Consider the following 26,550-nt stretch of genomic DNA (forward strand, 5'->3'; position numbering starts at 1 on the left):
TTCAAGACTCGAAGCTCAACAAAATTAATCAATTTAATATTAAGCTTGTATTAGGTATTGCCAATTTTAACGGCCCGCTTACATTGATAAAAGGATACTTTGTGTTTTTAGACATCCACTTATTTTTATACGTGTCAATTCTGTTCATTTCAGATACGTTTCTGGAAGTGATACACCACTTTATTTTCAGGTAAAAGATTCCAAGTGGCAGCTAAACAAATAATTAATTTTATTAATAATATCTGTTTCAGAATCAAATGGTTGTGTGACGACCTATTTTAGTGGGTCCAAAATCGCCCCAGAAATCGTCAATGAAACGGCTCGGTTGACCGTTTTGGCGATTTCCTATACAACTAACTCACTAGGATTATATATACGTAATGCAACAAGCTATACCAACTATATCAACACAATCAGACATAGCTAAAGTCATGCAGCCCCATTCAGCACAAAACATGGTAAGTCTAGCTGACAATGTAATCTGTCAAATTATATCTCTTTCCACTCATCATTTGCTGTTAAAACGTCTGTTCATAGAATATTGTTTTGGTTCCTCCATATATGTTATTATTTTTATTTCAATGTCCGAATATAGCTCAAATAGCCAAGCATTTTTATCAGGTGGCAATTTGTTGAATCAAATGCACTGGAAGACGCCTTTATTAAAAATATTTGTAAGAATGGTATCACACTTCTAGTACAGTGAGACAAAGGTAAAAGCAAAAGAGTAAAAGGGTGTCATATTAGGCTGAACCACAATATAACTGAAATTTTGTTTTCATTTCCAAAGCGGACAGCCAGCCTTTATTCTCTATTAGTAAGTGAAATTACACAACTTTTTTAGGACTTTTAGTGGTCGGCATTGGGGTTGCTACCACAAAAAAATTAGATTATTTTCATTATACTTTTTTTTCAAAAATGTTTTTCATTATTTTAAAAACTTGTTTTTAATTGAGATAATAACTTACAAAAGGGTATTTTTAAAAAATTTTTGGAATTGTTTACAAAAGTCGTTGACTAATAATAAGAGATACTGTTTTTGCTCTTCATTGATAGAATGTAATTTTTTGTATTCATCTAGTAAAGCTAAACCTCGTTCTGTAATGTCGTTGACTACTCTCATTCTGGAAGCTGTAAACTTATTAAGATTATTAATTTTTCGCTTCGCTACTTATAAATATCACAAAAAGTAAGCGTTCTCTATTTGTAAGCATTGCAAAGGCACCGTATTATTTAATTGACAAATTTGTTTTTAATTGTGTTCGGATCAGATTTAAAGACTTAAAGGTACAGAAACTTTTATTTTGGCCTTAGGATCCTACAAAAATAGTTTGATAACACTGCTGTTAATAGTATAGTCTTTTGAGGAGAAATTGTTACCGCCGTAAAAAATTAAGAACAGACTGGAAATGTGCAGAACCAAATTTAAGTTACCTGATACTTAAGGGTAAACATATAAAACAAACATTATTTAATGTTTTTCTTTGTTCGATAGCAGATAAAGCGACCAACAAAATGAATTAAGTTTCGTGAAGATCGGACAACTTATCAAAATATAAATAGTGATTTACAAAAAATCGGAATCAGATTTGCATTCAATTTTATATTAAGATTCAAATATTACAATTTCGCTATGCGAGTCTTGGAAAATTGTTGGCCGATCTTTATAAAACACACCTTTTTTTGTTGGTCGTCATCTAACGGCCACAGGAGCTTAAATTGAAACTTGGTTATCCAGACTACTTCCAAAAAATATAATATTTAGATAAAGTAACTCTTTGTAGTAATTCCTTGGTTGGCATAACAATAGTTTTTCATTTAAAAATCAAATTAAAACTAATAAAACTTGACGCAGCTTTAAAAACATCACTTACGGCTGAAAAAAAAAATGATAGGATGTAGGAATATATGCTTCATTTTCAAGACGCATCCTTTCTCGTTTGTGTAAGCTTTTATTGGCAAGCCGATACTTTTTTTAAAGTCTTAAAGTTCTTGGGTCTATTTTCTTTATTTTTCTTCATTAATTATTAAAGTATAATTTTTATGCTGTTAAATTTATTACAATCGGTTTATTTGAAAACTACTTTTTATGCCCTTGCTCAGTGTATAATGATTTCAGTCATAAGTTTGCAGCGCAGTGAAGGAGACGTTTCCGACCCCATAAAGTATATATATTCTTGGTCAGCATCACTAAACGAGTCGATCTAGCCATGTCCGTCTGTCCGTCCGTTTCCACGCAAACTAGTCTCTCAGTTTTAAAGCTATCGGGTTGAAACTTTCCCAAAAGTCTTATATCTTTTGCAGGTAGTATATAAGTCGGAACCAGCCGGACCGGACAACTATCTCTTATAACTCCCATAGGAATAATCGGAAGAAAAAAAATAGAAAAAAAACTAAAAAAAAATTATATCGTTGGTGTTTTTTTTACCATATAACCACTTACGCTTGTAAATAACATTTTTTAAATAGTGCTGAATCTCGAATTTAATTGTATCAAAATCGGACGACTATCTCATATAGCTGCCATAGGAACGATCGGAAAATTGGTGGGAAAATAATATGAAACAAATTATAGCTTCGGTGTTTTTTGTCATATTATCTTATACTATGGGAATATAATTTTTTGTATTTTTAAATATAATAATTATAACTGCAAGGGAACACAAACTTCGGCTTGCCGAAGTAAACTTCCTTTCTTGTTTTCTTTATCAGTCCTGAAAAAATACACGAACAATTTACGAAGCTGCAATACATCCGGATACAATACACCCGCAAAAAGGAACTGAAATACAACTAAGCCACTTATTTGCGTGTGAAGTCATATTATACAAAAATTTCTGTAAATTGGATTGAACAACAATGGGTATTAAAGGATTTAACCACATTTTAGTGTCTGTATAAGCTTCATCTTTTTGTAATACTAGCAGTGCTTGCAATTTGTCGCTAACTACGTCGCTGCGGGTATTGCTATTTTTAAATATAATTTTTTAAGTGTTTGAGTTTTTAATCTTAGTTTTGTTTGCTGTAGGGATCTTAACTGCAATCCGAGTGGTACTGTGTTCGATTCTCACCTCGAAATTTCTCTTACGAAATTAATTTGTTTTGTTCCAATATTTATCTAATCAGCTTACAAGAATATACGTTTTAATTGAAACGGCGCATAGTGGCGTCATTAAATTTTTTTTGGAATAATTCATATCTTTTGAACGGCATTTAAAAAAAATTGTTCAGCCTTTAAAATAAGTCTTAGATACATAAATTACGCTTTACAGAAGCACAACATCAAATCAACTTTTTTCTTTGAAATAAGTGGATATTGAATAAGTTTTGGTTGGCAAAAACTGGTTTCGATTATTTATTTTCTATGCGCCAATATCTTATGGATTATCGGGGTCAATTTCTTTAGTGGATACAATTCCTCTAAAAGTGATGCAGTTTTCGAAGCAAAATTTTAATATTTTGTAGATTTAACCTTTTTCTTGCAGTCAGATGGTTCCTAATCTTTTAGTGATCTCATTGTTAATTCCAGTGATTCGAGTTACTTTTTCATGATTTCGAAAAATCTCAATTTTTTTATCCCTACTCGAAAAAATGCACTTTTATTCCAACATCCTTAGAAAACTCATATTTATTTGTTCTGATGCTTTCCTTATCCTTATTTTATATGTTTTCTTCCAAGTGTTCGCTTTCTGTTACTAAATGCCTTCTTGTGTGCACTTATTAAATCAGAAGACCTGTACTTATATATCTATAAAAGGTAAAAACCGTATTTCTTAAACAACAATAAAATTGTAATACATATCTTGATTTTAGCGAAATAGCAAAAAGACACAGGCAAAACGTTTAAAATATAAAGATTGTTAAAAAACGTTTACAGAAATATTAAAAAAATACAGACAGACGGACATAGCTAGAACGACTCGGCTATTGATCCTGAATAAGAAAATATGCACTTTATAGGGTCGAAAACGCTTCCTTCTATTTGTTACATACATTCCGGCGAACCTTATATACATTTTTAGTCTGCGAGTTGTAAAATTGTATCTGATATATATACGATACAAACAGATTAAAAGTTAACTAACAGGAAAGTAATTTAGAGCTCTTATGTTAGGTTATCGAAAAAAATTACCCCTGGTAAAAATGAATATAAAATACATATTTAATAGTGCAGAAGTGTAATACTATACTAAGTAACAAAAAAAGCGATTGTCCATATATTAAGAAAACATTTGGAGTCTAACAAAAGTTTTTTTTTTGGAAACAATTACATTTTTTGGTTGAAAGAATGTCTGCATGGGGAGTCGGGTGGCTGGGCAAGCAACTGATTACGTACAGGGCTAGCCATATAATATTTTGTCGTTTTTTGACCAACACCACCGCCACCAAACCAATAACCAGTAATATTTTTGCAAACAATAGTTAATTTTTTTCACAACAGAAACCTTCTGTCTGACATAAAGTGATTACATAGTATATAAACAGCCCTTAAGTAGCTAAATGGGATTTCTTACACATTTTTTAAGTTGGTTTGTGAGTTTAGTTTGTTTGAGTGAAGTGGGGTCGGTTTAGTCGACTATATATTTTTTTATATTCTGGCTAAATTTTTAGTTACAAATTACTGCTAATTAAATTCTACAGTCCGGAAATATCCCCACTCTTGTGATCTGTTGTAGATTTTGCCAGCCAATAAAAAGACCAAAAAGTATGCTCAACAGGTGCTATCTTCAAAGCCACAATCCCTTCAGCCTATGCAACTGCAGCATAACCATCAAACTCCACAGCCTCAGTTTCAGATAAACAAGGCATACAATGTGGTGTCCATTCTTAAGGCAACAGCACAGAATGCTCAACAGTCTCCGCACTTGACGCATCAGCAACAACAATCCCATCACCTTCAGCAAACACAGCAGCATCAACAAAGCTATGCAAACGTTGTAAATAGATCCATATCTGGGTCTGGATCAGTTGGAGCCCACCAATCAACGGTTATATGTAATGGCTCAAACATAATGACCGTGAATAGTTGCCAACTGAATTCCGGTGATTTGAATTCGACTGCCATTTACAACCTATCCAGTCACCGGGGTTTACCTGGAAGCCAAGATGGAAACGTTCGTTTTCTAAATGTACCGGACACTACGAAAAATGGCAACAACATCAGCGCATCAGTAGTATCAAGTAACTCTACCACTGGAGTCGGAAACGGAACGACTTCTTGTACTGGAGTTGGAGTCAGTAATAACGGTCAAATTACATTGACCAATTCGCATATAGGAACAACTATGGGAGTCGCTCTGGGCACGACTACAGCAGGCACAACCTACATGCACGAGAAGAATATTGTTGGCGTTAGCGTCAATTGTGTTGATACTAGTAGAAAGTATGATTTCAAAAACAGTAGTTTGATAAAAAATAATAGCTTCCAAGCATCGACAGAGGTAAACCATCAGAAATTTTAGGAACAGATGCACAATACATCAATTTTTATTATTTTCCTTGTTTTATAATTTAACATTTTTAAAGTCTACTCTACGTACGATAACTCTTAACCAGATGCTGAAAAATTTCTCGAAATTATAAAAATTTGATACCACTTATGTAGAAAACAACATTTATTAAAAATGTTAATCAGATTAATAGTGTTGTGGGTTAATATATATTTTTAAAACTTACGTTTATTTATGTTAATAGTTTTGCAGTATAATACACAATTTCGAGGAGATTAATACATATTGATCACAAGGGTGTATTGCATTTATGTACATTTTCCAGTCTATAAAAGAATGTGATTTGATCTGGGGCATCTATCATGTACATAAAGTTACATTTTGCATATTGCTAGCAAATAATCAGAGCTCCGCTTCCATTTGTTTTGCACTTATTTTCCATAAACTTTATTATTTGTACCATAATGCCCATTTATATTTTAAGTTCCCTCGGTTTTCATGATACTGATAATTTATTTCCTTTCGCATTTTTGCAGTATGTTTCAACGGGAAACAATAGTTCTGGTAATAGCCGTTCAAATCCACAAAGTGGGGGAATATTTCGTGGACAACCTCCAGCGGCGAATACCCCACGAGGTGCCAGCAGCGGTGCAGCACGCCATGTTCATGTTCAACCCATGTACTCACAGCCCCTTCACCAGAACATGGTGATACAACAATACACACAATATAACCCGCGACAACAAACATTTCCAACCTCTCATATGCAATATGCACCAGCCCCAATGCCCTACTACCAGTACCAATACGTGCCAACTCTTCAACAGCAGCCGCCGCCACATACTCGTAGTGCCGTAGCGGTTAATACAAACGTCAATGTGGGAAACACTTTGCAACCAGTCCAGTCCGGACCAAATGGGCCTCTGACAGGTCCAGGAGCTACGTCGTCGCAGCTACAATTGATCACTAGCACAGTGCAGCCAGGAACAAACACTGTAATGGGTGTTGGTGGTCCTGGCAGTGGAATGGGACAGGTGGGTGTGCCGCCAATGGTTGGGGTTGGTGTAATGCCAGCAAGTGTGCAGCCGCAACCCGTACAGGTGCAACCAGCAAGCAGGCGCCGGCATCAGCATCGCTTGCAGATAATCGACCCGGCAACTAAAAAAAATATTTTGGACGATTATGATAAGGCAAGTCAATAATTAGATTTACATTTCAAACGACTTAAACATTAACGTTTATACATTTTAAAGACAAACTCCAACACAGATAATGACTTCTCGGAGCAGGTAACACTTCCAAACACGCCGACAGTAGTCTTATCAGAAGGTCAAATACGTATTCCACAGCAAGATAGTGTTGGAATAAATAATTTAAGCAATATAACATCACAAGGATCCGAAACACGGACAAACGCGTCTTACACCCCCGTTGGTAGGTACTTTTTAATTTTAAATATTGTTCTTAGGATAATCTTAGGGATTTTCTAACCCTTGTAGAGGGAGTAATGATTTCAGTCAGAAGTTTGCAACGCACTGAAGGAGACGTTTCCGACCCCGTAAAGCATATAATGTCCTGATCAGCATCACTATTGGTTTTAAGGTTGTCGCGATGAAATCTTCCGAAAATTCTTATTTCTATTGCAGGTAGTACATAAGTCAGGGCGAGTTTTGGACAACTATATCCTGTAGCTCCAATAGGAATGATACAAAAATTATTTAAAAAGAAGAAAGTTTCAAATCTCTTGCAGGTCGTTCCCATGGGAGCATTGCATATACAAAGCGATCCGATTATAAAAAAAAATATGATCAAAAAACGAAGCTATAATTATTTTCCTATTATTTTCCCATTAATTATCCGATCGTTCCTATAGCAGCATATAGACTTGCATTTAGCATATTTCGAGGATTGAAAAAAACCGTTGGCATTAGTATATTTAACTTTAAAGGGGATACACTTTAAAGGGGATAAAATTGATTTGAAAGAATAAATAAAGATTTTTAATTTTGCAAAAAAGTTTTTCCTACAGTAGTAAATTGTTAGCAAAAGATTTTCTTTCCTTACTTTAGGCTAAAATTAAACAAAAACCAAATAAATTATTTGGTACCATCTATCTAAAGCTAATAAGAATTCATAATTGTCCTTTGCAGAACCAATATCAATAAGTCGCCAGGATGTTGGACCGACTCCTATCGTATCCGCGATGTCTGATGCACCTTCGGTTGAAATATTACCTACTCCTCAAAGAGGTAGAAGCAAAAAGTAAGTAAAATGTGTTAAAAGTTGTTTCGTTGGTGGGAAGTCTTACTCTTTAAATTAACGCTTTTTTTTAAATAAATAACAGACCTAATTATATCCGTTACATGTAGAGTAAAAGGGTAATTGAGTTCGGTTTAAAGTATGTAACAGGTAGAAGGAAACGTTTTCCATAATCTAATTACATTTTTAATCAGGATCACTTGTCGATTTGATCTAGCCATGTCCGTCTGTCTGTGTGAGTCTGTGATCTCGTTAACTATATGAACTAGAGAGTTGGTTAGAGAGCGCAAGTTTGTTATTCAAATGCGCAACGCTCACTACAGTATAAGGTCTGTCTAGCAACCACATTTTCATAGACTTTGTAAATGTATAAATGAAATTTTGTTTTCATTACACTGGTTTACAAAATAATATTATGAATATGCCCCAAGAAGGATGATGGTAGTTTTTGGTAGAGCCTAAGGCCACAAAAAAGAAGACAAACAAATTTATATCATATCATATTCGCTCTTACAGTGAACGGTCGGGTTTTTGTCTTGCGCTCCGGATTTTCGTCCCTTTTGCCCATTAACCATCGGGGTTTAATTCATATTTTCTTACATTTATATAGCTTTTTATGTCCCTAACAACGTCCAGAGATCGCTGGGGTGTCTTCGAATCAATCTTTTTCTAGTCGTTGGGTGGGCCAAGGAAGCTGTTGGTGTGAGCTGTGAGGCGTTCGTTGTACCGACTCGAGTGCTGGTTAATCTGCTGACAGAGGGAACGTGGAGGTCATTTGCTAGGGCGTCGTTCCTGACGTATTACGGCGCATCTGCAATGAAAATTAGGAATGATTAAGTTTAATTAACAAGTGGCATAGATAAACCCAGGACCAGGATACAGCCGATCTATTAGCGACATTTTCAATCTTGATTTCCGTAGGCGAATCTACGGGCGACCTTGCTAGTTTTAAAAAATTCATTAATTATTAAAATTTAATCTATTTTACCATGTGTTTTTTTTCAAATATGGATTTACGAGCTTTTAAGATGCCAACAGACGCCTTAAAGTCTCTAAGTTGTTAAACAAATTCCACATTTTTATTGCCGCGTTGTAGCTCACAATATAGGCTATTCATTTTTTCGGCAGAATTAAAGGGTGACATTATAGTTGTCAGCTAAAACATATATCAGGTAAATTGGTTGGGCGCAACTCGAGATATAATTAAAAACACAGAGATTTCAAACAAATTTCCCTTGAAAAAATGTATCCATTTAAAATTGTTTGTCCTTCTTTTTTGTGATCTAGGGGTCAACTCTACTAGGAACTACCACCTTCCATCTTGGGGCATTTTGGCTTTAAGCTAGTGTAATCGATAATCGATAAAAGCTTTATATTTATTACATAAATAAACATATAAGAACTAAATTATAATAAAATTTAAGGTGAGTATTTGTAATTACACTATGTAACATAGAAAATTTAAATCGATGTCTGCTAGAATAATTGATTCGCTTTGATAACTGATAATTGAATAATTGATTCGAAAATGCAGGTCAATGTTGGAAAAAGCTGTTTTTATACCCGTTACTCGTTGAGTAAAACCCAAATGCATTAAAAGTCCAGTATTATTCGAACTAGTATTTCATCATATTTTATTTAGCAGAAGAATAACGGATTCTTTATTAAGCGCTTGTAAGCAGTATTTTGGCGTTGAACCTAAGAATTTCGGTAAACTTTGTACTCCTAAGTCAAAATGCGGAACATGTTATACTCGGAATGAAAAGAGGCCCCAGAAATAAATGTATATACCCTTGCAGAGCTATAGGATATAGTCCTATCCGGATCGTTCTGACTTATGTATGTATGTATATACTTCCTGCACTAGAAAAAAGATTTTGAGATGGATTCAGCTTGAAAGCCTGAAATCTGAGAGTCTATTTCGCGTAGAAACGAATTGGCGAATGCACAGACGGACATGACTGGATCACTTTTCTATTGATGCTGATCAATAATATACAGTGGTCGGCATAAGTATTTTGACAAAACAAAAGCTAAATATACTCATAATTTGAACCTACTTCTTGTTAACTTTGGCATCAATGGAAAGTTAATTTAAATGCCGTTTGAATGATACAATACATTTCTTAACCTATTCAGTACTTATTGAAAAGGACGAATTTGTGTAAACATCTACTTTTTAAACTTTTTTCCTCGACTTGAAAACTTAAATTTTTTGATGCATAAAGTTTCTTCAAACAAAAATAATAGTAACTGCAAAAATAATTTTTCAAAAATCATTTTGCTTATATTTTTTATGTTTTTTTGAAGGTGACAATGTCGGAAAAAATTTGTATGAAAAAAATAAAAATATGGCTCAAATTCATGTTTTTAAACGGCATTTAAATTACCTTTCCATTGATGCCAAAAGTTTACAAGAAGTAAATTCAAATTATGAGTATATTTAACTTTTGTTTTGTCAAAATACATATGCCGACCAGTGTATATACTTTATGGGGTCGTAAACGGCTCCTTTACAGCAAACTTCTGACTGCAATCATAATACACTTTGCAAGGGTATTATCGCTTCGGTGTTTTTATCTTTTACTCTTAAGAATCAAACAAAAACACCTCTTTAAGCAGAAAAGGGTCCTAGCGATCACACCTGCAACAATTAAAAAAGATCTAATTTAAAAATATTATAGTACATTTGACCAAATAAATACACTTTCTAAAATTGTCTGATTCAATACACTTCAGCAAAGTATTGAAGCTTCTTGCTGACACAGGCATTTTATATTACAACGTGCCGAATGTAAAACTTTTTAAAAGTCTAAGTGTTTTTATTCGAGTATAGTCTGCAGCTTAAATCGTTTAGAAACTATAAGTCTTTAAAATTTGGATTTTTTTTTTTATTGATTTCCCGCCAAACTAGAGGTTTTTAAAAAGTCCTAGAACAAACGTTTTTTCTATTAAGCTGCTCAGCGCAAACATTTTCATTTTGGAAAGTCCTCCAACATCTTGATTTTGGAATTACTTTTGAACGGTGTATAGGATTTAGAGAAATGATGCGTCTATCGACGTGTTTTTTTTTTAAATACAACTAAGCTAAGAAGGGCCTTTATCGTTACCGGCCCAACAGCATACATTTTCCTAATTATACCCGTTACTCGTAGAGTAAAAGGGTATACTAGATTCGTCGGAAAGTATGTAACAGGCAGAAGGAAGCGTTTCCGACCCCATAAAGTATATATATTCTTGATCAGGATCACTAGCCGAGTCGATCTAGCCATGTCCGTCTGTCCGTCTTTCCGTCTGTCCGTATGAACGCTGAGATCTCGGAAACTATAAGAGCTACAATACTGGGATTTGGCATGCAGATTCCTGAGATTCCTGCGCAGCGCAAGTTTATTTCAAAAGAGTGCCACGCCCACTCTAACGCCCACAAACCGCCCAAAACTGTGGATCCTACAGTTTTGATGCTAGAACAAAAATTTTAACTGAAATGTATTGTTCTCATCAATACCTACCGATTGACCCAAAAAAAAGTTTGCCACGCCCACTATAACGCCCACAAACCGCTCACAAACTTCAAAAAATCGTAAATATGAACGCGGATATCTCGGAAAATATCAAAGATAGAGAAACGGGATTTCAGATTTAGATTCCGTAGGCTTGAGCGCAGCGCAAGTTTGTTACGCGAATATGCCACGCCCACTCTAACGCCCACAAACCGCACAAATTTGTGGCGCCCACAATTTTTATGCTAGATAAAAAATGTTAACTGAAATGTATTGGTCTCGTCAATACCTATCGATTGATTTAAAAAAAACTTTGCCACGCCCACTCTAACGCCCACAACGCTTAAATCTGTCTACCGCCGGTAGGTGGCGCATTTGCTGCTTGCATATCTCCATTTTCCTTTGGTCCCTTTAGCTGAGTAACGGGTATCTGATAGTCGAGGTACTCGACTATAGCGTTCTTCCTTGTTTTTATTTTTACTTTTTTACTGCTCTTTCATATACATTTTTAAAGTCTTGGTTTAAAATCCTGTTTATTTTTGTGGTACTTTTCATTGGTGTTTCTCTCGTTACGATCGGACCACCACAACAAATCTGTATTTCTTCGTGTATAGAATTTCAAATTAAATTTTATAAAAATAGGACGGCTTTTACATAAAGCTGCCATAAGAAGGATCGGATAAATAATGGGAATAGAAAAATAATTAAAGCTTCCTATTTTTTGATCATATTGTCTTCTACTCCGGTACATAGCATTTTTTAAATTTTGTAAAATCGGACTACCATATATTATAACTGTTATAGGAAGGGGATAACTTTCTGCTCTCTGCTAAAAAATGAAAGGAACTGTGGTATTCAAAAAGTATGCAACAAAAGATTAGCACTAATCAAACAAAAAAAATAATGGTGTATTTGACTGACAATTTCTTATAGCTGCAAGGGAATATACACTTCGGCCTGCCGAAGCAAATATTTTTTTTATTTGTTTCCAATGAACTCAGGTATACTAAGTAATAAAGCCTTCTTCCGAATATGTGCTCTCTTCTTCCGCACGAATGATTATAACAATTTTTAAGCGATTGGTTGCACATATTAACCATTTAACAAGTAAATATATTTGAAACGTTTGCGGGCAGCATCAAAGGAATGAATAGAGAAAAGAGCGAAATTATGAAACTGAATTCTTTTTACTAAAGCACCCATCTTTAACTATTTGCTCAAAATAAATTTAAAATGGATTCTTAGTACTAAAACGTAAAACAAAAGTAGTTAGCTGAAAATTTTAAATTAAGGTAACTTCTATTGCAAAAAACATGACCTTGGAAGGATTTATATTATATTCAGCTAGTGCCAATTAGCCATTTTATACGGAAGCAAAGAACACCAGCATGTTAAGGGAGCCACAATTTGTCTGCCAAACGCGTCCTCCGTACCAAGACCTTTAGAAAATCAATGGGTTTGAAAGAAAGAGCGATGAAAATGAAAAGGAAATACTATGAAAACATGGACACATTATAGAAAGTGTATTTATTTAGTCGAATGTACAAGCATTTTTCGTCACAAAGCGGTGTTTGTATTCGATTCAGATACAATCTTAACAACATACTTTGAACCTATATAAAAAACTTACCCATTGCTTTTCAGTTGTTGTAGTTCCTTGCCGTTGTGTCTTCAAAGAAATGAGATAGGTGACAGACGTGCTTCAAAGTTGTTATCCTTCATTCGAGGAAAAGTATGTAACAGTTAGAAGAAAACATTTCCGACACTATAAAGTATTTCGTGACTGTCCTTGCTCAAAAATAAATTTTGAAATTTACCGGCAAAGTCTCGGAACATTAAGTTTTATATCGCGGACAACTTGTTTCACAGAAAAGAAGAAAGAAAGCTAACTTCGGCAATCTGAAGATTGCAGGTCTTGTGGGAGCTTGTATGCGCAGAGTTTTCCGATTTTTAGAAAACTAAAAACTAATTACAGAAATCTTAAGATAAAATTAAAAATTTTAAATTGAATTACAAATTCTGAAATATTAAAAGAATGATATTCCCAAGACTAGAAGTTAATATGTCACAAAACTCCAAGTTAACATTTTTTGTACATTTTTTAAAATATATTTTTTGATTCGTCCTATGGGAGCTATAGGATATAGTTGGCCGATCCGTCTTGTTCCGACTTATTGGAAAGGGGTCATCCCGATAGCTTTTAAACGGAGAGAATAGTTTGCGAGGAATCGGACAGACGGACCGACATGGCTAGCTACTGATCAAGAGTAAATATAATATTCTTTTTGGGGTCGGAAACGTCTCCTTCACTGCTTTGCAAACTTCTGACTGAAATTAAAGGTATAAATATACTCACTGTGCAATCTTGATGGCGATTTATAAATCAAATATGAATGTCGGTAAGGAAAGCTATTTTCCAAAAAGGTACAATTGGCTTACAAATTGTGCAATACCTATTTGGCGGCAGGTGTGGGAATTATCTTATTTTTGGAACAATTGTGGGAAATGTAGATAATATCTGTAATCTGTAAAATCATCAAAAAAGCAATAAAAATGTAATACTTTGGTCCACGGAACCAATGTTAAAAACATAAAGAAGGGTACAAATTTGTATCTTAAGGTAGTAATTATGACTTGGCGTGAATGCAACAAATGTTTAATAAAAACATTTTCGTAATTTCCGAAAATCAGGAAATACACTCAGCCGACTTATAAACTATAAACTAGTGTAATTATTAACTTCAATTTACTTTATTTTCTTAATCCTTTCAGAATTCCCATAGTGTCTCCCAAAAATGTATCTGAGGCTACTGCTGCTCCTACCACTGGTACGTAAATTTACACATTTACAACAAACAACAATGAAGAACGCTTTAGTCGAGTGCCTCTACTATCAGATACCCGTTACTTTACGTTACATTTTTATACCCGGTACTCGTAGAGTAAAAGGGTATACAAGATTCGTCGGAAAGTATGTAACAGGCAGAAGGATGCGTTTCCGACCCCATAAAGTATATATATTCTTGATCAGGATCACTAGCCGAGTCGATCTAGCCATGTCCGTCTGTCTGTCTGTCCGGATGAACGCTGAGATCTCGGAAACTATAAGAGTTAGGCTATTGAGATTTGGCATGCAGATTCCTGAGCTTCTTACGCAGCGCAAGTTTGTTTCAGCAGAGTGCCACGCCCACTCTAACGACCACAAACCGCCCAAAACAGTGGCTCCTACAGTTTTGATGCTAGAATAAAGATTTTAACTGAAATGTATTGTTCTCATCAATACCTATCGATTGACCCAAAAAAGTTTGCCACGCCCACTTAATCGCCTACAAACTTCAAAAAATCGTAAGTATGAACGTGGATATCTCGGAAACTATTAAAGATAGAGAATTGGGATCTCAGATTTAGATTCCGTAGCCTTGTACGCAGCGCAAGTTTGTTACGCGAATATTCCACGCCCACTCTAACGCCCACAAACCTCCTAAACCTGTGGCGCCCACAATTTTCATGCTAGATAAAAAATGTTAACTGAAACGTATTGGTCTCGTCAATACCTATCGATTGATCCAAAAAAAAAGTTTGCCACGCCCACTCTAACGCTCATAACGCTTGAATCTGTCTACCGCCGGTAGGTGGCGCATTTCAATCTCGCTTTGCTGCTTGCATATCTCCGTGTCCCTTTGGTCCCTTTAGCTGAGTAACGGGTATCTGATAGTCGAGGTACTCGACTATAGCGTTCTTCCTTGTTTTTAGGTTAATTCATTGAATTGACATGTATACGCTGGATTTATATGTCTGTTTGCTATAAATCGGAACGTTCGACTTTATAAAAAGAATCCTCGACGTTTTTAGTAATACTCTAAAAGAGGGGATTCTCCCGCGAAATTCCTGAAAAAATTATCCTCGATGGACCGTGGTTTCTTAAGAATACTACTTACTGTGGGCAAAAAGTAAGGTGAATTTATTTGATCGATTTTCTTGGTGCATTATGAATTCCATCCAGCCGGCCAAACTGGTAATAAGGAATATTATTTAAGTTTTATGCGTCGTTTGCGTGAAGCAATTCGTCTCAAAAGACCGGAATTATGCGAAACAACAACTCTTGGTTTTTTCATCACAATAATGCACCGGGTCACGTGTCACTTGTTCTTCTGACCACTTCGCAAAAATTCGAAGCGTTTCCGACCCCGTAAGGTATATATATTATAGATCAGAATCACTAGCCGAGTGTCCATGTCCATCTGTCCGTACATCCGTATGAACGCTGAGATCTGGGAAACTATAAGAGCTGGGCTATTGGGGTTTGGCATGCAGATTCCACTCTAACGCCCACAAGCCGCCCAAAACTGTGGCTGCTACAGTTTTGATTCTAGAATAAAAATTTTACCTGAAATTTGACCATCAATACCTATCGATTGACCAAAAAAAGTTCGTCACGCCCACTGTAACGCCCATAACGCTTAAATCTGTCTACCGCCCACATAACCATATATTGAGATCGCGGGTAGGTGGCGAATTTCAATCTCGCTTTGCTGCTTGCATATCTCCATTGCATAACTTCATATAAATCTTAATTGGCTTAGTTAAGTAAAATATGTTTTGAAAAAGTCAAAGTTTTCAGAAAAAAGTTCGAAAAACCATTCAAAAACGGCCGAGACATTGGTGAACCTCCTTTACGCAAAAATGGTTTTTTGGTAAATGTTGAAAAACAGTTTTTTCAAAGGTTTTTTTTTTTTATAAAATATGAATATTAAAAATTTCTTCATTTATTTATATATATATATATATTGTTTGGGGAAAAGTATTTAAGAGGTAGAAAGAAGCACCCCATAAAGTACATATATTGTGGATTAGGACCACGAGCAAAATGTAAAAAAAATATAACTTGATGCTTATCGACATATTAACTTCCACTTTTAGGAATATCATTCTTTTAATATTTCAGAATTTCTTATAAAGTTTTAAAAAAATCGGACGACTTTATCATATACAGTTGCAGCAAAAAAATAGCACCATTGTGTAGGCAGTTCTTCTTTGTGCTATAAAATGGCCATTTTTGCAATATTTCCAATCTGTTTTTATGTGTAAGTTGGGTTACATATCTAGTAACTAAAAAAAAGTGTGGTTGCGCTTGATGTCAAAAAAAGACGAGACGAGTCTTAAACAAGACCCACAATAAAAGGAAAACCATATTATGATCTGGCTGCTGAAAATGGCTTGTGTCCTATATAAAAAATACTTTAAATTCACATCAAACACAAAATTGAGTCCACAACTCACATTTGCAAAGAATAATAATGGTGAAGCTAGTATCATGGTATGAGCATATTCTCGAACTATAATGATGGTACCATACCAAAATGTAAACCCATACAGAATTAACATGTTTACTTTGATAGCTCAGAAATTATGATGCTATTTTATAAACCAAAACAAATCTGGTAGAAAGTCATCCAAAGTTTCAAAACCCTTGAGCTAAATGGTATAATGGGGACCCATTAGGCCTTAGGACTAAAGCACATCAATTATTTTTGCAGAAATGTTACAAAACAATGTTTTTAATGAAAGTCCGTAGAAAGATATTGCCTCTGAGCTATTTTGATAGAATCACACAACAAGTGACGTCAAAGCCGGTCCTAGTTGTTGCAGCCCAAGCTTCAGAGCAACATTTTTTTACATTAAGATATATAAAATCATATATTTCAATCAATATATAAGTAATATATAAAATAAATATAAAACCGCACACAGAGAGGAAAAACCAAGAACATTGTGATTGAATTGATCACATTCGTTCTTAAAAACCGTGTAAGCACAAATGTTCTTATTTTGATCCGAATGTTCTTGATTCTAGAACGAAATGGTAGGAACTAAAAAAGTGAAATGAGATGATTTCGTTCTATTTTCAAGTTGATTTTGGTTTTAATTTAAGAACATATTTGGATCAATATAATAACATTTTGATATTGATTTTATTTGAATTTGGGATCAAAAGAAGAACATTTTAGACTTGTAAAAGGAAAAAATGAGCTCAAATCGTTCTTGAAATAAGCTAAATACTAGATTGAATACCCTTCCCAAAAAAACGCTAAAATAATAATATTTGGCTTGTAATAGTTTTTTACTTTTATTGAATTGTAATATATATGGGATATGTATATAATATGTGATTAATTACAGGCTTAAATCTCTTATAACATTAAGGTATATATACAAGCTTATAAATATTTAAATCTAAGGTAATGTTTTTTATTATTTAATAAGTATTTGTGTAAGGGTGCACTAGAGAAAGAAATTATATTTTTAATAAGAATAGGTGAGTCTTCATTTTCATTTAATATTTCATACGCTCTATAATGGCTATCAAAAATTGTAGTTTCTGATTGCTGGCAAATTATAAATACATTTTCATTAACCAGAACTAAATCTACAACTTTATAAAATTCACAACCAGATTTCTTAATAGCTAAGTAACATCCAATTTTGTAAACCGTTCCATTGTAATTTAGTTGCTTATGTACAGTTGCTTTTGAAAAATTATAATCTGGCGTTTCGGAAATATGTTCATAATATTCTTGATCTTTAAATTTTAACTTCGATGCGGGGTTAGTACTAACTAGAGGCTCAATAAACTGCTGGTGCACTTAATTGCAGCCAAATTTCCGTATAAAAGCAAACACTTATACGAACATGTGTACATACCATACATACATACATACGTACGTTTATTTTAGCACAAAAAATGAGAGTAAAAGAGCTGATGAACTTAGGAATTTATACTAACCTTCAAGGAATTTCCTTACGGACTCCATTTTAATATCCTCCAGGAACTTTGACAACTGCTCGTCACTTTCACTTTCCATTACTTTAACTTTAAACTTTTGCAAACCAATCGAAACGCTGATGAAATGTGCCAGTCGAATGGTTCAGAAGAAGAAGAGCAAAGTAGAAGGGTCTAACGCGTGCTTGCTGTTAACCGAAAGATACTAACGCGTTATAAAAAATCCGCAACACACCATTTCAAGTCGAAATGCAACTCACTTTTCGTTCTATTTTTTGTCCCTTCCGTTCTTACTTTAAGAACATATTGAGATTATTGGGTTTCTGAGAAGAAATTGAAATTGATTTAAGAACCACGTGATAAATGTATAACATTTCGTTCTTGATTTGAGAACAATTTTGGTTTAACCAAATTTTAAGTACAAATTCAACTTGATTCAATCACAAAGAGAACATTTTGAGCTCAAAAAATGCCGTTCTCATTTTAAGAACATTTTCAACTCAGATCAGAACGTCAGAATTCTCTCTGTGCAGTATTTTTAAGCCTTTTCTTTAAATGGTGCTATTTTTGTTGCCGCATAACTTTCCTTTTTTTTTATATATGTATCGAAGTTTTAAAAACTTTCCGTATTGTGGGCGTAACCACTGCCACAGAAGAACTGCCTACACAATAGTGCTATTTCTTGTGCCGCAGCTGTAGCTACCATAGGCACGATCGGATATTTAATTTTAATGTAACACAAAGACCGTTATTTATTTTAATATTTCTGTAATTAGTTTTTAGTTTTCTAAAAATCGGAAAGCTCTGTATAGAAACTTCGGCTTGCCGAAGTTTGCTTTCTTCTTGTTTTTTATAATTTCCTCATTAATTTTCCGATCGTATTATATGATGAAGCTGTCCGACTAAAAAACATTTTTATTCAAAATTCTGAGATTGTATACCGCAGACAACGAAGTTAGAATTTGTTTTCTAAAATTTTTCGGATTATTCCCAATGGGAGCTGTAGGATAAAGTTGTCCGAAACGGGTAGTTTGGGAAGTTTAATTTCGATAGCTTTATAACCGATAGTCTAGTTGTCCAGACTCTATGTATCGCCTTAACACTTCAATTCTTGTCCGAAATTAATTTAGTTACATTTTTGTTTATTTTGCAAAGCTATAAGGTTAATGTTTTTCAATCGGGTCGCAGACCTGTTTCTTTAAATTCAACATGGTTGCTACCGCATATGTATATATTTGAGGCGCACATAAGTGATCTTCGTGAGTATTGGCATTATTACTGGGCGAGTGTGTTGCGTGTATACGTTTTCACTAGATTATGTGCAGACTGCTAGTACGTTCTATCGGCTGACGGGCTGTTTTTTCTGTTCGTCGTTTAGTTCGTGGCGCATTGGATCGATTTGATCGCCTTTGTGTTAGTGAGATTTGATATCATCTGTGTCTATCTATAGCAGCTAGGCAACAACTCGACAGTTGGTCGGTAAGACACCATGTGTTAATGTGAAATAAATATACATACATGGAGAAGGGCATGCGCCAAACATACATAACTTAAAAAACGTGATTACATACAAAAAGACATGTTTTATGAAACTATAAAAACCGTTGTAAATTATAAATTAAATTATTCAATTAGTACAGAAAGATCTGATGACATAAATATAGTTTTTGAATATTTAGTGCGAATGAGTACTATATATGTTACTTCATTTAGAACTCAAAAACAGTTATGAAATTACCATATACTTGTGTTTTTATAAATATGATAATGAGTTCTTTTTTTTTTTTACTACATAAATATGGCTCACATTTAATCCTCTCCATATTACGTTCTCATGAGAGGAGGAAGCTGCACAAATCTCTGCTATTTACTTTAACACAATGCCATCATTCAATACAAAACAAAAAGAAAACAAAAGTTTGCAAACTTCGCAACGATTTCAACGATCCAGAATTATTTTACCATTTTTTCCATATTCGACACAGTATATCCACAGCTTTCTCGAAATACCTCTTTTGTCATCATGAATCATTCGAAACAAAACAATTGAATTTGAATTTCTAAAGGCGACGCCTTTCCATAAAATTCGGTCAGTGCTTAGTAACCAAGATTTCGTTAATTATTAAGATATTTTTTTGTATATATGTATTAGTATTTTGGCAAAACAAATTTTTAACTTTCCTCGTGTACATGTTGGCATCAATGAAAGGTCATTTCAATTTCGTTTGAAGAATTTAAAACTTTTCTTAACCCATTAACCTGTTGAAAATGTCAAATTTTTGTTTGAACTTTTTCCTCGGCCTGAAAACAAATTTTGTTGGTGCTAAAATCTTCTCCAAATAAATTATTTTGTAAAAATCTCTGCTTATATTTCTTATGATATTTTAATGTGACGATCTCAGAAAAATGTGGCTCGAATGCATATATGTAAATATTTTAAAAAAATCAAAAAAATATAAGCAAAGAGATTGTTTATAAAAAAGTTATATACCCTTACACAGGGTATGATGATTTCAGTCAGAAGTTTACAACGCAGTGAAGGAGACGTTTCCGACCCCATAATCGAGTCGATCTAGACATGTCCGTCGGTCTGTTTCTTCGCCAACTAGTTTCTCAGGTTTAAAGCCACCGCGATGAAACCTTCCCAAAAGTCCTATTTCTATTACAGGTTTTATATATATCCTATAGCTCCCATAGGAATAATCGGAAAAATAATACAAGCCATTTTTTTTGACATTATATCTTCTACTCTTAGGAATATACAATTTTTGGTTTTTGCAACATTACCTAACCGTTCTTAAGCGAAGAAAAATTGTAATTTTTAAAACGTGATAATTTAAGACAATGTTATATGTTAGAAAATTAGCGATCTCGTGGGCTATGCAGCTTAAAGTTTAAACAGAAATAGTTAAAGCTTTTTTTTTAAAAGTATTGAGTATGGTATTTAGACAAACTGCGTTAGGAAAACTTAAACATAAACAAACAAAATTCCATGCAGGTTGTGTAATAAATGTACGTATGATTTAAATTGTATGAAATAGCTTTGATTTAAGGGTATGTAAACTTCGGCTTGCCCTGTTTCTCTAACAAAGTTGCACAAGAAAAATAATGCCCCATCCGTTCGCTAGGTGCGGTGGCGCTGGAATCGGTGGTCTTTGCCGCGATATTGAAAATGCCTTTGAATTGTGTTTTAATTGAAATTTGAAACAGAGTAGCGGGTATCTGATAGTCGAGGCACTGGACTATAACTACTTTTTCTTGTTTTTTTTTTTTAAATTTCATTTTAATGATACAAGACCAAGCTTTCAAACGACCCAACCACGAGATAGTACATACATTTAACTAAAGTTGTCTTTGATAAAGTTTTATTGTTGACAAATATAAGAAGGTAGGTTTGTTTTATCAACCCGGCTGTCAAAGTATGGGCGATTAAGAAACAACACAAAAAAGTACCAGCTGCGTCTGTTTTGCGGTTTGGGCTGCTAGAGGCAAATCAGCTTAAAAATACATGGCTCTATAAAATTTATGGTATGCATCCCTGGTAAAATAAAAAAAAGGATGAAAAGTGCTCATGCTTAATTAATCTCAACTCTCTAGCGCTTATGGTTTCCAACACTGCAGCGTACAACAGCAGTCGTCACACACCCTCCGATAACTTTTTAATGGAAGTCCCAAAATGAACAAATTTTTGCAAGTAGTTGGAAATTGATAATCAAAACAAAATCTAATTCAACATTTTCAAACACATTTTAAAATGTGGGTGCCAGACGGCTTTTTTATGGGCGTATCACCTTGCTAAATCAAACTTGAGCTCAAGAAGAAGATCGACTCGGCTAGTGATGGAGATCAATAATATATATATATTTAATTTGGTCGGAAACGCTTCCTTCTACCTGCTACATACTTCCTGACGAATCTAGTATACCATTTTACTCTACGAGTAACAGGTATAGTGACATTGTATTCCGTTTTGACCGCTGCAGTATACCCTATAACCCTACGGATAACGGGTATCACAAATGATAGTCGAACTTAAAAGGAAACAAGAGAATTCGCTATAGTCGATGGCCTCGACTACTAGGATGGAAATATGCTTAGAGAAGCTCTGCTTTTTTCACTTACACACCTAGTCCATAGCGACACCTATCTTCTTCTGTTGCGCCACTTGGCCTGAAGTGCCAACTAGCCAATAGCGCCCCTAGCGGCTTGGTGGCGTATTAGTGAAAACAGCTTATTTGCATGTGGTGTCCAATTTCGAGTGAATAGCAAAATATTGATTATTATTTGGCTATAACTTTTTAATGAATGGTCCGATTTCAATAATTTTTGGCATTTAGATAGGTATTTATAATAAAAACAAACGCTCATTTAAATAGTTTTAGTGTGGTATTCGTTTGTTGGTGTTATAGTGGGCGTGGCACCCTGCCTAAACAAACTTGCGCTGCGCAGAAAGTCTGTCCGTCTTAACGCTAAGATCTAGGAAACCAAAAAAATGTTGAAATTAATTCTTGATCAGGATCACTAGCAGAGTCGATCTAGCCATGTCCGTCTGTCTGCATGTCGGGATGAGATCGCTGAGATCTCGGAAACTGTAAGAGCTAGGCTATTGGGATTTGGCATGCAGATTCATGAGCTCTTTGCGCAACGCATGTTTATTTCAGCAGGGTGCCACGCCCACTTTAACGACCACAAACCGCCCACAAACTTCAAAAAATCGTAAATATGAACGCGGATATCTCTAAAACTAAAGATAGATAATTGGGATTTCAGATTTAGATTCCGTAGCATTGTACGCAGCGCAAGTTTGTTACTCAAATATGCCACGCCCACACCTGTGACGCTCACAATTTTCATGCTAGATAAAAAATGTTAACTGAAATGTGTTAGTCTCGTCAATACCTATCGATTGATCTAAAAAAAATTTTGCCACGCCCACAAACCGCCCAAACCTGTGGCGCCCACAATTTTCATGGTAGAACAAAAATTTTTACTGAAATGTATTGGTCTCGTCAATACCTATCGATTGATCCAAAGTTTGCCACGCCCACTCTAACGCCCATAACGCTTAAACCTGTCTACCGCCCACATAACCATATATTGAGATCAGGGGTAGATGGCGCATTTCAGTCTCGCTTTGCTGATTCCATATGTCCATTTCCCTTTTGTCCCTTTAGCTGAGTAACTGGTATCTATCTCTTGTGTCGGTTAGAGTTTTGAAAAGCATATTCTGGTTTAATTTACTTTAAAATAGTAATCTTAACGTTATATATAAGTATAAAATAGAGAAAATTCTCATACATTTATTTAACAATTGTAGGTCGGAGCAATTTAATTGTATAATTTTACCCGTAAATTTTAATTTAACTTAACATCAAATTTGATTACTTTAATAAAATTATAGATGAAACGGATGATGCAGTGTCGAAACCGATTGTCGCAACAACTAAGGAACCTGCAGAACCAAGCCTGGCGCATCAAAAATTACTCACATCCGAATCACCGCAACAGAAGCAATCGGTATCAAATACTGAGATTACAAAGGAGGAACCATCTAAATCGGAGGATACAAATATTGCTGAACTCCTCGATTCTGGTGTGCCTTCCGGAAACCATCCAACAGAGTTACTGTCTTTCAATGTAAAAGACAGTGAACCACCATCAAATTTTTCTGAAGAACCTGAAATCGCTAGTACTGGCGAAATTCCACTTCCTGATTTCATCGAAGATTCGCCTAATATGCACACAGCTTTAGATAATTCTGAATCTACACTGTCCATCGAAATATTAGACTCTACAGTGGAAAGTTTTAAGGATAACCAAAGCGCAGAGCAACAAACACAACCAGAACTAAATTTAAGAAGTGTCCCCGGTGAGACTGAAATATCATCAATGGCATTAAAAGAAGTGACTGATTTGGACAACCGTCAAACCGAAACAAAAGACACTATAAAATCTAAAAATAATAATGACGATATTTCAGAAGACCTCCCTACTCGAGAGTCAACAACAGAGTCCCTTTCAAAGAATAATACAGGAGAGGATGTAGATCACCAGTCCGACTCAAGTTCAGATTCAAAGCCAGTGGAGGACTTGGAGGACCAACTCCAGTCTACTGATCCAAAAGATGAAGGTACAGGAACAACCGTATCATCCTTTATCAATTATAATGAGGGTCAATGGTCGCCAAGCAATCCAAGCGGCAAGAAACAATACAACCGAGAGCAGTTACTACAATTACGGGAGGTAAAGGCCTCTCGTATACAACCAGAAGTGAAAAATATTTCTATTCTTCCCCAACCGAACTTAATGCCATCATTTATCAGAAATAACAATAACAATAAACGAGTACAATCGATGGTTGGAATGATTGGAAATCGTAGCAGTGAATCCGGTGGAAATTATATTGGCAAGCAAATGTCGATGTCAGGTGTCCAGGGTGGTGGCGGCAGAAGCAGTATGAAAGGCATGATCCATGTTAATTTATCTTTGAACCAAGATGTAAAACTTAGTGAGAACGAAAATGCCTGGCGCCCACGAGGCTTAAATAAATCGGATGGTGATAGCGATGCAAAATCGACACATGAAAAAGATGAATTGGTACGTCGGGTTCGAGGTATTTTAAACAAGCTTACCCCAGAAAGGTTCGATACGCTTGTCGAGGAGATAATAAAATTGAAAATTGATACGCCCGACAAAATGGACGAAGTTATTGTGCTGGTATTTGAAAAAGCAATCGATGAGCCAAACTTTTCTGTGTCCTATGCCAGACTATGCCATCGTTTAATTTCGGAAGTAAAGACGCGAGACGAGCGCATGGAAAGCGGCACAAAATCTAATTTGGCACACTTCCGAAACGCTTTGTTAGATAAAACGGAACGGGAATTCACACAGAACGTTTCACAAAGCACTGCAAAAGAAAAAAAATTACAGCCATTTGTGGATAAAATAAAGAAATGTACAGATCCAAACGAAAAAGCTGAACTTGAGGCATTCTTAGAAGAGGAAGAACGTAAAATACGACGGCGCTCCGGAGGCACAGTAAGATTTATCGGGGAACTTTTTAAAATATCCATGTTGACTGGCAAAATAATATATTCTTGCATTGATACACTTCTTAATCCTCATTCTGAAGACATGCTTGAATGCCTTTGCAAGCTGCTCACAACTGTGGGTGCCAAGTTTGAGCAGACCCCAGTAAATGCAAAGGACCCAAGTCGGTGTTATTCATTGGAAAAATCCATAGCCAGGATGCAGGCAATCGCCTCAAAATCTGACAAAGATGGAGCAAAAGTAAGCTCTCGAGTGCGTTTTATGCTACAAGATGTAATTGATTTACGCAAAAATAAATGGCAAACTTCGCGCAATGAGGCACCCAAAACTATGGGACAAATTGAAAAGGAGGCGAAAAACGAACAGCTTTCTGCTCAATACTTTGGTACACTTTCCAGTACTACACCTGTAGGATCGCAGGGCGGCTCTGGTAAGCGAGAAGATCGTGGCAACGCTCGATACGGTGATTCTCGCTCTGGTAGCGGATATGGTGGCAGTCACAGTCAACGTGGTGACAACGGGAATCTGCGACACCAGCAGCAAAACAACACTGGCGGAGTTGGTCACTCCAATGGGAACAATGATGACAATACTTGGCACGTGCAAACCAGTAAAGGAAGCCGATCGCAAGCAGTTGACAGTAATAAACTGGAGGGTCTGGTAAGAATTTAAGTTTTATTTGTATTTAACTTACACAAATAGTGTGAGGTGAATCGGAAAAATTTTCCGTGACCGGAAAATTCGCTGGCGAATTTATAATTGTAGTCAGAATTTTAATGCATGCAAGGAGACGTTGTTAATCCAGTACACAGTTTGGACATCTCGGTTCACCCCTCTCTTTACTTCTGGCCTAATAATGAAAATGCGAATATTTATCCACAAAAATGATTTTATTGTTTGTTGTCTTTTCCAGCAAGATTTATACATTTTTGCATGCGCTCAAAACAAATGTCGAACCACTTTTTTCTGTCCGATTGAGACACCTCCAAAACATGGTTTTTGAAGGTTTCAACAGACTCTTCTGGCGAGGAAAATCATTAACCACGCATTTTTCTCTTGACGTCCGGGAATAAAAAGGAGTCATTGGGTGCCAAGTCAGGGCTGTACGGCGAATGGCCCATCAATTCGACGTTTTGGCCGGTCTAGAAGGCGCTGGCCTGGATCCGTCCTCTCTTGTTCGTTATTCGAATTTCTCCGAAGAATTCAGGCAAACAATGGCTCGAGCGGAACAGTCGCCACATGACCAGTGCTTCCTCCACGAACAAGTTTCGTTGGATTTGGCTAATCCTCGAGGACCCACACGGTCGATTGCTCTTGTTTCGTGCGCATAAGCATAGATCCATGATTCGTCACCTGTGACGATCTTATAAACGTCTTTTGAAACACCGCAATTGTATTTTTCTAAAAAGTTCCTTTCACTCTTCTCGTGATAACACACGTCGATTTCTGCCGATCTAAGTTTTTGATTAATCGTTAATCGATATCAAACGTGGCCACACGTTGTTCCTAA

The 26,550-nt window shown here is 35.4% G+C and overlaps 1 protein-coding gene across 3 annotated transcripts in view; it reads left to right on the forward strand.

Moving 5' to 3' along the window:
- The window catches only part of LOC119562929 (eukaryotic translation initiation factor 4 gamma 3), a 30,803-nt gene that overhangs the window by 477 nt on the left and 3,776 nt on the right, over positions 1-26,550 (forward strand). Inside the window, exons 2-9 of one of the 3 annotated variants that reach the window (XM_037876083.1) lie at positions 154-190; positions 252-458; positions 4,677-5,441; positions 5,987-6,640; positions 6,704-6,884; positions 7,601-7,712; positions 13,982-14,037; positions 23,392-25,700. In XM_037876083.1, the coding sequence (XP_037732011.1) occupies positions 381-458; positions 4,677-5,441; positions 5,987-6,640; positions 6,704-6,884; positions 7,601-7,712; positions 13,982-14,037; positions 23,392-25,700 (4,155 nt within the window). In that variant the 5' untranslated portion in view covers positions 154-190; positions 252-380. Of the gene's footprint in view, positions 1-153; positions 191-251; positions 459-4,676; positions 5,442-5,986; positions 6,641-6,703; positions 6,885-7,600; positions 7,717-13,981; positions 14,038-23,391; positions 25,701-26,550 lie in introns of those variants that run through there. The other 2 variants (XM_037876092.1, XM_037876099.1) reach the window with 2 other exon arrangements.

Source organism: Drosophila subpulchrella, chromosome 4 (genome assembly GCF_014743375.2).
Source record: "Drosophila subpulchrella strain 33 F10 #4 breed RU33 chromosome 4, RU_Dsub_v1.1 Primary Assembly, whole genome shotgun sequence".
NCBI lineage: Eukaryota > Metazoa > Arthropoda > Insecta > Diptera > Drosophilidae > Drosophila > Drosophila subpulchrella.